The sequence below is a fragment of the Solanum stenotomum genome, chromosome 11, assembly GCF_019186545.1.
Source record: "Solanum stenotomum isolate F172 chromosome 11, ASM1918654v1, whole genome shotgun sequence".
NCBI classification, from domain to species: Eukaryota; Viridiplantae; Streptophyta; class Magnoliopsida; order Solanales; family Solanaceae; genus Solanum; species Solanum stenotomum.
In genome coordinates, this window is record NC_064292.1 from 16,005,180 (window position 1) to 16,017,818 (window position 12,639).

Consider the following 12,639-nt stretch of genomic DNA (forward strand, 5'->3'; position numbering starts at 1 on the left):
TGTATGATTTTCTAGCACGAATTCAAATTTAGTTAGATTCACTTTCAAAAAAAAATTTCTTTTAAGTTTAATCAAACATCATCATCATAAAATATATCTTCTAGAAATAGCTATTTGTAAATTGGTGAGGTGGTTTCTTGGTGTCATATACATGAATTGTGGTTTGTTTGAATAATATTTTTTTGAAACTTGTGTACTCTATTATATCGATAAAAAACTATCAGTAAAAGTAGTACTACTGTCACTCCCCTAGACTTCACTTTGTATATGGTCGGCACTCGAGAACCATTATTGGTCCCAAGCGAACCCTTGACCTGGCTCAACTCTCAGCGGAAGACTCACTCAACATAAAATGAACTCAAATGTAAATTTTAACTCAATGTCTCAAAAGATAAACTCAAAATATTTTAGAAATAAAACATTCACTGGCCAAAAGAGGCAGTCACGTCTAGAACATAACAACTGAAATGAACAAGACTTATGAACTACTATTGTCTATCTATCTATGAAGCCTCTAATACTATGAGGGATGCCGGTACAAGACCCCCGATCATGCTAACAAATTGAAATAACATAATTAAATGAGAGATCCTCCGGAATCAAGGAGGCTCACCAAACAAATCTGGAACTCGACTAGATCAACGAAGCGCTGGTTGATGATCCTGGTTTTCAGTATCTGCATCATGAAAGATGCCGGCCAAATGGCGTCAGTACATGGAATGTACAAGCATGGAAGGGGAACACTGAACATAACGTGCAAGCTTGAACTGCTTAAAAGGAAACATACTCAACTTGACTCTACTCAATTCAACCTCAACTCATGGACACTCAACTCAATGCAATATAAAACGGTGATAAAACTACAGTTTATATAAAGCATTTAAAACAGTAGATAACAACTCAATGTATTTAAAAATACAATAATAACTCAGGTAGTATGTAAAGATACAAAATAACTCTGTTTGGGAGATTCTCTAACTGACAACCATTACTATGAGCTATGTGGTGATACAATGTCTCCCCTACGCTTCCAGAACTGTCATATACCTTACCGGGGTATAGAACTTCTCAACTAAGTGGATCCACTAAGCTATGCTTAAAAAGTAATAAGGAATCATCTAAAAAGTATGACCCTTTCTACCCACGTTGGCTATATGGTTTATGAGGACTTTGAGTTATCTAAACTCGTCCCCATATCAGTACTCAATATTACTTCCAAAATATAACTTAGCTCATATGTTTAAAAACATTTCATCATCCTCAACTTTCAGATTATTACTCAAAATATTTCTCTTAAAAGAGATAGTACTCAAAACTCCTCATGAACTCCTTTAGATATCGGTCATTTTTAATGTAAAAACATTTATTCTTAGGAATATTTAGTTCTCATATATTCATTTTGAAAAATTCAACTCAACTCTCCTTATTCTCAAACTCAAGTACTCAAGTCTTAAAACAAGATTTAAAAAGATTGTAAAAGATTTCTCAAAATGACTCGAAAGAACTCTCAAGACTTTACTCTTAACTCTACCTTGAATTTGAATTATGAATTCAAGGGTTATGATTCATGTTATGAATGATTTCTCTATATTTAGATGTAGTTTAGAGTAGTTAGAATCAATAGGAAGTAAAGGTACACTTTAAAAGGACTTAGATGGAGCAAACTACGGAAAAAGGATTGGGGCCGGTGACACTGGTGCACTACTAGTGCGGGGAGCCAGCTCTATATTTGATACTAGTCTTAGGAGTGAAAGTAAATTGATAATAAAAATCTATAGTTAATGATGGAGATAGTTACTACCGGTCACGATCTTAGAAAATGATAAGCATCATTTAAGTAGGTGTTTTTTCTTATATTTTTTGTATTCAATATTCGATATAAAACTGAATGCAAATTCATTTCTAAACACAAGATCTTTAATTGATGGCAAAGATATTTACTACCCATCATGAGTACATGTTTTTTCTTATTCTATATTCGATATCTACTTTTAAAAAAAGAACATTGTTCAAATTATTGAGTTCAAGTTTAAAATTATCACAGTGTTACAAACCAACGATTAGAAGATAAAACTTACAATATTACAAAGAAAAAAAATGGGGTAAAGTTATTATAAACAAAAAGTTGGATAAAGGGTAAAATAAGATTATTGAATGATTAGAACAATTCAAGCTAACTGCACAATCATACCAACTCATTGGTTATGTAAAGAGGGAGTTTTTGTCATTACATGATAACAAATTTGACAATACATTCACTTAACAAGAAATTTGTAGATTAAAATATCAAATTTTAGCAAAATCTAGTGATGTTTTACCAGAAGGCCTCTTACAAAAGAAATAATCCCAATAATCAGAAAACAAGACGTGTTTGTACACTGGTTTTTCTCCATCTTTCAACATTTGTGAAAATGGACCAATGACACTGTCAAAGCAAGGATTCACAAATAGCGGTACGGATATTCGAGCCCTGCTAGAATCAATTACTACAAAATGCTCAATACTCTTGTATATACTAGATATATTATTATAAAAAAAAGATTAAAAAATAATTTCCTACTTAGGCAATATAATTCTTATTTAGGTTATATACACCTTTATAAAATTTGGAGATAATTGTCCAAAACAATCTAGTATTACACTAACAGAGCCCTTAAGTGCCTTTCAAGCACAAGAGCAACGACGTGTTATGATAAAAGAAGGAGTTGTTGAAGGAGCCTTACCAGCCAAGCATCAAGATGATGGACGATGTAAGAAAAAGAAGAACAATAAGTACCAACCAACAGATGGAGAAGGTGCAACACGCAACAACAAAAACAAAACAGGTAGCTTTAAAGGAAACTACCCTCCTAGTAAGCATTGCGGCAAGATCGGAAATGCACCTTTCAAGTGTTGGAGAAGGCCTGAAGCTAAGTGCAGTAAGTGCAATTAGTTTGGGCATGAACCAATCATTTGTAAGAACAAACTCACCAGCAGGATGTAGATGCTCGAGTTGTAAATGAACAGGAGGAGGATCAACTCTTTGTTGCATCATGTTTTGCAAGCAATGTTTCTAGCTAGTCGTGGCTGATTGCTAATTGATGCACGAATCACATGACTCGTGATAAAGAACTCTTCAAAGAATTGAAGCATACTCGAGTTGTAAATGTTCGAATAGGCCATGGTGGTCACATTCCAACAAAAGTAATGGGAACTATTGCAGTTGAGACACAAGCAGGTACAAAAACAATAACAGATGTTCTTTATGTACCAGACTTAGACCGAAACTTCTTAAGTGTTGATCAATTGTTACAAAAAGGTTTCAAACTTTATTTTGAAAATAAATATTGTTTGATCAAGGATCCCTCGGGGCAGGGTTTGTTTAAAGTCAAAATGAGAGGAAAAAGTTTCTCATTAGATCCATTTGGGGAAGACCAAATGTTGTATTCAGCAAAAGAAAATGTCGTTGAGTTATGGCATAAGCGACTCGACACTATCATTATCAAGGGCTTGTCATGATGCAAAAGTTGAAGATGGTGGAGAGCGTACCTTATCTGGAAGCAAATTCCACTGAATGTCATGCCTGCCAATTTGGTAAGCAACACAGCCATTTCCAAAATCAACCTGGAAAGCCTCAAAAAAGCTACAACTAGTTCACATTGATGTCGCAGGGCCTCAAAGAACTCCATCACTACAAGGTAGCATCTATTACGCTTTTTCATTGACGATTTTACAAGAATGTGTTGGATTTTTTCTTGAAATTCAAGTCAGAAGTTGCTGGTATATTCTGGAAATTCAAGAAATTGGTGGAAAATCAAAGTAATTGTAAGATTCAAGCTTTGAGATCTGATAATGGGAAGCAAAACACTTCAACAAAATTTGATGCATTTTGTGAGGAGGCCGGCATTGTGCATCAATGTACAAAACCATACACACCAGAACAAAATGGTGTTAGTGAAAGAAGAAATAGATGGATAATGGATATAGCCAGATGTATGTTACATGAGAAGGAGTTGCCTAAGATATTTTGGCAGAGCAGCAAATACCACAGCTCTATGCAGAATCGACTCCCTATGAAAGCTTTGAAGGATAAAACACCATTTGAAGCTTGGTACAGGTTTAAGCCTTCACTAAGTTGTCTTAAAGTGTTTGGTTGTGTCTGTTTTGTTCATGTTCCTCAGGTTAAACGTGGCAAACTTGACAAGAAGGCAATCATAGGCATCCATGTGGGTTACAATGGAGTTTCTAAAGCCTACAAGGTCTGTCATCCTCAAACAGGAAAGATGACAATTACAAGAGATGTTCATTTTAGTGATAATGAACAGTGGGACCGGAAGAATTCTCAAAAATCAGGAAAACGCTCTCTAGAAGCAAACATCAGCCCTACTGAAGAGCAAAAAACAGAACATTGGCAGCAAGAACTATAAGATGATCAGTCAATCAAGGGGACAAGATTGTTGTCAGATATCTATTAAAGGTTTAATGTCGCCATCCATGAACTCGTTGGTCTAGTAGAAGCTTTTCAAGACCCAAAATGGAAGTAGCAATGGAGGAGGAGATCTACATGATTGAGAAAAATACAACTTGAGTNTTATGATAAAAGAAGGAATTGTTGAAGGAGCCTTACTAGCCAAGCATCAAGATGATGGACAATGTAATAAAAACAAGAACAAGAAGTACCAACCAACAGATGGAGAAGGTGCAACACACCACAACAAAAACAAAATAGGTAGCTTCAAAGGAAACTACCCTCCTTGTAAGCATTGCGGCAAGATCGGAAATGCACCTTTGAAGTGTTGGAGAAGGCCTGAAGCTAAGTGCAGTAAGTGCAATTAGTTTGGGCATGAAGCAATCATTTGTAAGAACAAACTCACCAGCAGGATGTAGATACTCGAGTTGTAAATGAACAGGAGGAGGATCAACTTTTTGTTGCATCATGTTTTGCAAGTAATGTTTCTAGCTAGTCGTGGTTGATTGATAACGAATGCACAAATCACATGACTCTTGATAAAGAACTCTTCAAAGAATTGAAGCGTACTCGAGTTGCAAATGTTCGAATAGGCCATGGTAGTCATATTTCAACAAAAGTAATGGGAACTATTGCAGTTGAGACACAAGCAAGTACAAAAACAATAACAGATGTTCTTTATGTACCAGACTTAGACCGAAACTTGTTAAGTGTTGGTCAATTGTTACAAAAAGGTTTCAAACTTTATTTTGAAGATAAATATTGTTTGATCAAGGATCCCTCGGGGGAGGATTTGTTTAAAGTCAAAATGAGTGGAAAAAGTTTCTCATTAGATCCATTTGGGGAAGACCAAATGTTGTATTCAGCAAAAGAAAATGTCATTGAGCTATGGCATAAGCGACTCGGCACTATCATTATCAAGGGCTTGTCAAGATGCAAAAGTTGAAGATGGTGGAGAGCGTACCTGATCTGGAAGCAAATTCCACTGAATGTCATGCCTGCCAATATGGTAAGCAACACAGCCATTTCCAAAATCAACCTAGAGAGCACCAAAAAAGCTACAACTAGTTCACACTGATGTCGCAGGGCCTCAAAGAACTCCATCACTATAAGGTAGCATCTATTACGCTCTTTTCATTGACGATTTTACAAGAATGTGTTGGATTTTTTCTTGAAATTCAAGTCAGAAGTTGCTGGTGTATTCTGGAAATTCAAGAAATTGGTGGAAAATCAAAGTAATTGTAAGATTCAAGCTTTGAGATCTGATAATGGGAAGGAAAACACTTCAACAAAATTTGATTCATTTTGTGAGGAGGCCCGCATTGTGCATCAACGTACAAAACCATACACACCAGAACAAAATGGTGTTAGTGAAAGAAGAAATAGATGGATAATGGATATAGCCAGATGTATGTTACATGAGAAGGAGTTGCCTAAGATATTTTGGCAGAGCAGCAAATACCACAGCTCTATGCAGAATCGACTCCCTATGAAAGCTTTGAAGGATAAAACACCATTTGAAGCTTGGTACAGGTTTAAGCCTTCACTAAGTTGTCTTAAAGTGTTTGGTTGTGTCTGTTTTGTTCATGTTCCTCAGGTTAAACGTGGAAAACTTGACAAGAAGGCAATCATAGGCATCCATGTGGGTTACAATGGAGTTTCTAAAGCCTACAAAGTCTGTCATCCTCAAACAGGAAAGATAACAATTACAAGAGATGTTCATTTTAGTGATAATGAACAGTGGGACTGGAAGAATTCTCAAAAATCAGGAAAACGCTCTCTAGAAGCAAACATCATCCCTACTGAAGAGCAAAAAACAGAACATTGGCAGCAAGAACTATAAGATGTTCATTCAATCAACGAGACAAGATTGTTGTCATATATCTATCAAAGGTTTAATGTCGCCATCCATGAACTCGTTGGTCTAGTAGAAGCTTTTCAAGACCCAAAATGGAAGAAAGCAATGGAGGAGGAGATCTACATGATTGAGAAAAATACAACTTGAGTGTTGGTCGACAAACCTGAAGATAGAAAAGTCATTGGTGTGAGATGGATCTTCAGAACAAAGTTAAATGCAAATAGTTCCATCAACAAATACAAGGCGAGGCTTGTAGTTAAAGGGTACGCATAAATTTATGGTGTTGATTACTCTAACACTTTTTCTCCTGTTGGAAGATTAGATACAATCAGATTGCTACTCGCAATAGCAGCACAAATGGAATGGAAGGTGTTCCAACTCGATGTCAAATCAGCCTCCTTAATTGGCACACTGGAGGAGGAAATATATGTCGAGCAACCATCAGGATTTGTGAAACACAGTGATGAAGACAAAGTCTATCTGCTAAAAAAAGGCTTTGTATGGCCTAAAGCAAGCACCAAGAGCTTGGTATAGTAGGATAGATGATCATATGTTAGGCTTGGGCTTTGAAAAAAGCTTATCTGAATCCACTTTGTATGTAAAACATAAAGACACTGGTTGTAACACCCTAGAAAAATTTTCGAACTAAGACTCGAACCGTTCTTCGTAGCGAGTGAGATTTTACCAAGGAATTAAAAATTTCTTAAGTGTTAATATCACTAGATGTATCACCTTGAGTTCCAAAAAGAGTTAAATTGCATACAGCAAAAATCTGAAATTTTGCAAGTTAAGCTAAGTATGAGTTTTAGGTTGACTTCAAATGACCATAACTCCTAGATCAGGATGACTTAGGTGTGCTATCAGATACCGTAGAGAATATATTTGAATTATCTTTCCAATACCACCGATTTTTCTCAGTTTTGAGTTCGTATGAGAGAGATATGTCCATTCGAAGTTGGGTTGTCTAGATAAGGAAAGTCAAAATCGGAAACAGTAAGGGGTATCTTGGTCTTTTTTTTATCCAAACAGATTTGATTCATTTTTAGTAATATTTTAGAGGTATAATCTGATTAGGTTCAGTTTTATAAACCTAGTTTACGCCTAGGGTTTTAGTTGAGAGTTCAAGAAGAGAAAAGAGGAGAGGATCAAGAGTTCGTCAAGATTCTTGCGTCTTGTTGCGGATTTTCGCCATGGGTTTAATCCCTAAGAGGTATTTAAGCTTCCTTAGTGTTGGGTTAGTTCACCCACAAGCCAATCATGTTATTTTCAGCAAAATTTCATTCTTGAAGTTGAAAGATTAGAGTTCTTGATGAGTTCTTGATAGATGTTCTTGAAGTTCATTCTAAATCTTGTTGTGTTGGGGTTTTGATGATTTATTGATATGAAATTTAGTAATTTGAGTTTTGTTTTGAGTATATTATAGTGTACTTATGTTAAGTAATCGAATCCAAGTGATTGGGGAAGAAACCGTTCGATTCTAGGCGAGTTAGGGTGAGAAAACGAACAAGGAAAATTCGTCGGATTTTCTAGGTTGGGGCCTGGTGCGATGCGCCAGCCAGAGAGCCCCAAACCCTCCTCTGAAGTTAAGGGGTTGTCGCCCTGCGCCACCCATAGCACCAGGGTCACCTGCCCCATCCAGTTTGTCGTCAGTTCCCCCATTTGAGTTCATTTAAAGTACACGTTCACCCTTTTTCGATTCTAACTACTCTAAGCTACTTCTAAACACCTAGAAATCATTCATAACATGGTCACAACCTTGAATTCATAATTCAAATTCAAGGTAGAGTTAAGAGTTAAGTTTTGACAATTCTTCCGAACATTCTAAGAAAGCCCATTTGATGCCTTTTGTGGAGTCTTCTACAACTTCTAGTAACTCGTTTCAATACTCGAGCAAGTGAGTATGAGGATGAAGAGAATGTATTCATGAGTTTACCTTGTCATCATGAGATCCTCCATGTCATGAACAAAACTCTTGAATTCGTAATTCACATTCAAAAGAGAGTTAAGAGTAGAGTTCAAGAAAGCCTTTGAGTTAAATTGTGAATTCTTTGAGATCCATCATTGATTTGAACTAAGTTTTAAGGAAGTAAGTAAGAGAATGAGAAGAGTTGTATACCTGAGTTCCATGTTATTATGTAGACCCTCGAGTCGAGTTGTTCATGCACATAACTTCCGCTTGAACTCCATTAGTTGAGTACCTTTGAGAGGAGTAGTATCTTCAAGTTCTAAGTCTTGAATATTGAATTCCTAATCCTCTTTGAGATTATATTTCTAATCATGAGACTATTACATGTTACCCATGAAGTCCTTGAGTTGAATTGTTCATGCATATAATTCTGTGTGAACCCTATAAGTCGAACAGTCTTGAGATGAGAAGTATCTTTGAGTCCTTGAGTTGAGTAGTTCAAGCTCATAATTCCGCATGAACCCTCTGAGTTGAGCATTCTTGAAGTGAGTAGTAACATTGAAGTTCTTGAGTTCCAAGTATTTGAGTTCTATCTATGGTTATTGGAAACCTTGCATTGAGTCGTTCATGTCCATAATTCGGCATGAACCATATTTTAAGAAGTCTTTTTACAAATGTATAAACTTTGTTTTAAGACTTAAGCTTTGAGGTTGAGTAAAGACTAAGAGTAAAGTTCATTTTCTTTAAAATGATATATAGGAACTAAGTATTCCCAAGAGTAAATGTTTTCACATTTAAGATGAGAGGAAACTGAGATTTCCAAAAGAGTTTTGAGCAAGAAAGAGAACATCGATTCCAAGAGAGATTTTAAGCTAAGTTTTGACTAATTATCTCAAACCAAAGAAAGAAGTTGTTTTAAAACATATGAGCTAAGTATATTTTTGGGAGTAGTATTGAGCACCGATATGGGGATGCGAGTTTATATTAACTCAAGTCTACATAAACCATGTAGCCATCATGGGTATTAATGGGTCATACTTTTTAGATGATCACATAAGTTAAGCTAATGGATCGACTAAGTTAAGCGTTCTATATGACAGCAAAGTATAGGACAGTTCTGGCAGCGTGGGCAAGACGTTGTATCACCACTTAGGCTCATAGTGGTGGTTGTCGGTTAGAGAATCTCCCACAAAAACTATATTACTTTATTCTATAAGTAAAGTTGAGTTTGTTATTGCATTTTCTTTAACGAACTAAGTTGTTTTTACTGTTTTATAAAGCTTTCCATATATTGCATGTGTATTGTTGCTTTATATTGAGTTGAGTACCCAGAGTCAAATATCATTTCTCTGAGTTGAGTATCTTATCCTTGAATACTTCTGAGTTGAGTAAGTTTGAGTAGTTTTGAGTCCTTGAGTATTCCTCGAGTTGGGTAAGTTTGAAAAGAGGTAAGTATGTCTCACTTTTATCAAGTTTCAAGCTTATGTTTATGCTTTAGAATTCCTCTTACATGCTCGTACATTTCACGTACTGAGCCATTTGGCCTACATCTTCCCATGATGCAGACACAGGTACTCAGGATCATCAACAGGAGCTTCATTGATACATCTAAAAGTTCGAGTTAGCTATGGTAAGCCTCCTTATGTTCGGAGGATTTTATTTACTTTTCAGTTTAGTCAGGATGTCGTGGGTCTTTTCCCGACTTCCATCTTTAACAGTTAGAGGCTTCATAGATAGTCGGTATAGTTGAGAAGTCTATATCATTTATTTTGTTAAATGTTTAAAGACTTAAGTTGCCTATTTTATGGTGAGTTGAATATTATTTTTATATTCAGAGTTTTTCATTTGAGTTAAAGTTTTGTATTTAAGTTTCATGAATTTTATTTAGTTTTTAAGCCTTTGTATGGTTAAGTTACTCTTCCGCTTGTAGTAGCCAGGATGAGGGTTCGCTTGGGGACCAGCAATGGTCTTCGAGTGCCGGCCACGTCCAGGGTGTAGACTCGAGTCGTGACAAACTTGGTATCAGAGCACAGAGTTCAAGTGTTCTAGGGTGTCTATGAAGCGGTGTCAAGTAGGGTCTTGTTTATGGTTGTGAGGGCCCCACTTCTATAAACGATGGACTACAGACATTTAAGGAAAGTTTCCTTTCTTTCATACTCTTAATCGTGCAATAGAGCTATGTCATAGAGACTTATTCTAACTCGTGCATTTCTCAGAATCATTCGACAATCCATCATTCTAGAGGTGGTTGAAAAGTAGAGTCAGTTCTTTGTCGATGAGTTGTTCTTAGCAAGAGTTTCGAGTGCCGGCCACGTCCAGGTGTAGACTCAAGTCGTGACACTGGTATTCTTATTATGTCGCTTTATGTTGATGATCTTCTGGTAATAGGATATAATACAAGGTTGGTTGAGGAGTTTTAAAGAAGAAATGATGCAATTTTTTGAAATGACAGATCTTGGTCTTATGACCTATTTTCTTGGAATGGAGACCAAGCCAAGCAAAAGTGAAGTGTTCATTTACCAGAAGAAATACGCAAAGGAAATTCTGAAGAAATTTCAAATGGAGGAATGCAAGTGGATGGGCACGCCGATGAATTAAAAAGAGAAGCTCTGTAAAGAAGATGGAGCCGACAAAGTTGATGAAGGTTATTATAGAAGCTTGATTGGATGCTTAATGTATCTAACTNGTGGGCAAGACGTTGTATCACCACTTAGGCTCATAGTGGTGGTTGTCGGTTAGAGAATCTCCCACAAAAACTATATTACTTTATTCTATAAGTAAAGTTGAGTTTGTTATTGCATTTTCTTTAACGAACTAAGTTGTTTTTACTGTTTTATAAAGCTTTCCATATATTGCATGTGTATTGTTGCTTTATATTGAGTTGAGTACCCAGAGTCAAATATCATTTCTCTGAGTTGAGTATCTTATCCTTGAATACTTCTGAGTTGAGTAAGTTTGAGTAGTTTTGAGTCCTTGAGTATTCCTCGAGTTGGGTAAGTTTGAAAAGAGGTAAGTATGTCTCACTTTTATCAAGTTTCAAGCTTATGTTTATGCTTTAGAATTCCTCTTACATGCTCGTACATTTCACGTACTGAGCCATTTGGCCTACATCTTCCCATGATGCAGACACAGGTACTCAGGATCATCAACAGGAGCTTCATTGATACATCTAAAAGTTCGAGTTAGATATGGTAAGCCTCCTTATTTCCGAAGGATTTCATTTACTTTTCAGTTTAGTCAGGATGTCGTGGGTATTTTCCGGACTTCCATCTTTAACAGTTAGAGGCTTCATAGATAGTCGGTATAGTTGAGAAGTCTGAATCATTTATTTTGTTAAATGTTTAAAGACTTAAGTTGCCTATTTTATGGCGAGTTGAATATTATTTTTATATTCAGAGTTTTTCATTTGAGTTAAAGCTTTGTATTTAAGTTTCATGAATTTTATTTAGTTTTTAAGCTTTTGTATGCTTAAGTTACTCTTCCGCTTGTAGTAGCCAGGATGAGGGTTCGCTTGGGGACCAGCAATGGTCTTCGAGTGCCGGTCACGTCCAGGGTGTAGACTCGGGTCGTGACAAACTTGGTATCAGAGCACAGAGTTCAAGTGTTCTAGGGTGTCTATGAAGCCGTGTCAAGTAGGGTCTTGTTTATGGTTGTGAGGGCCCCACTTCTATAAACGATGGACTACAGACATTTAAGGAAAGTTTTCTTTCTTTCATACTCGTAATCGTGCAATAGAGCTATGTCATATAGACTTATTCTAACTCGTGCATTTCTCAGAATCATTCGACTACCCATCATTCTAGAGGTGGTTGAAAAGTAGAGTCAGTTCTTTGTCGATGAGTTGTTCTTAGCAAGAGTTTCGAGTGCCGGCTACGTCCAGGGTGTAGACTCAAGTCGTGACACTGGTATCCTTATTATGTCGCTTTATGTTGATGATCTTCTGGTAACAGGATACAATACAAGGTTGGTTGAGGAGTTTAAAAAAGAAATGATGCAATTTTTTGAAATGACAAATCTTGGTCTTATGACCTATTTTCTTGGAATGGAGACCAAGCAAAGCAAAAGTGAAGTGTTCATTTACCAGAAGAAATATGCAAAGGAAATTCTGAAGAAATTTCAAATGGAGGAATGCAAGTCGATGGGCACGCCGATGAATTAAAAAGAGAAGCTTTGTAAAGAAGATGGAGCCGACAAAGTTGATGAAGGTTATTATAGAAGCTTGATTGGATGCTTAATGTATCTAACTGCAAAAAGGCCTGATATTTTATTTGTTGTAAGTCTCTTGTCTCGTTTTATGCACTGTGCAAGTGAAATGCATTTAAAAGCAGAAAAAAGAATATTAAGATATATCAAAGGTACTATTGACTATGGTGTAGAGTTTGAGAAGTGTCCAAGCTTCAAGTTACTTGGATTCTCAGATAGTGATTG

At 36.3% G+C, this 12,639-nt stretch overlaps 1 protein-coding gene across 1 annotated transcript in view; it reads right to left on the reverse strand.

Annotated features, from left to right (window-relative positions):
• Nucleotides 1-3,034, reverse strand: part of LOC125845701 (feruloyl CoA ortho-hydroxylase F6H1-1-like) — a 4,289-nt gene extending 1,255 nt beyond the window's left edge. Inside the window, exons 1-2 of the mRNA XM_049525242.1 lie at nt 2,846-3,034; nt 614-676 (exon numbers count right to left, since the gene is read on the reverse strand). Of these exons, the coding sequence (XP_049381199.1) occupies nt 614-676; nt 2,846-3,034 (252 nt within the window). The remainder of the gene's footprint in view (nt 1-613; nt 677-2,845) is intronic.
• Between the last annotated feature and the right edge of the window lie 9,605 nt (nt 3,035-12,639).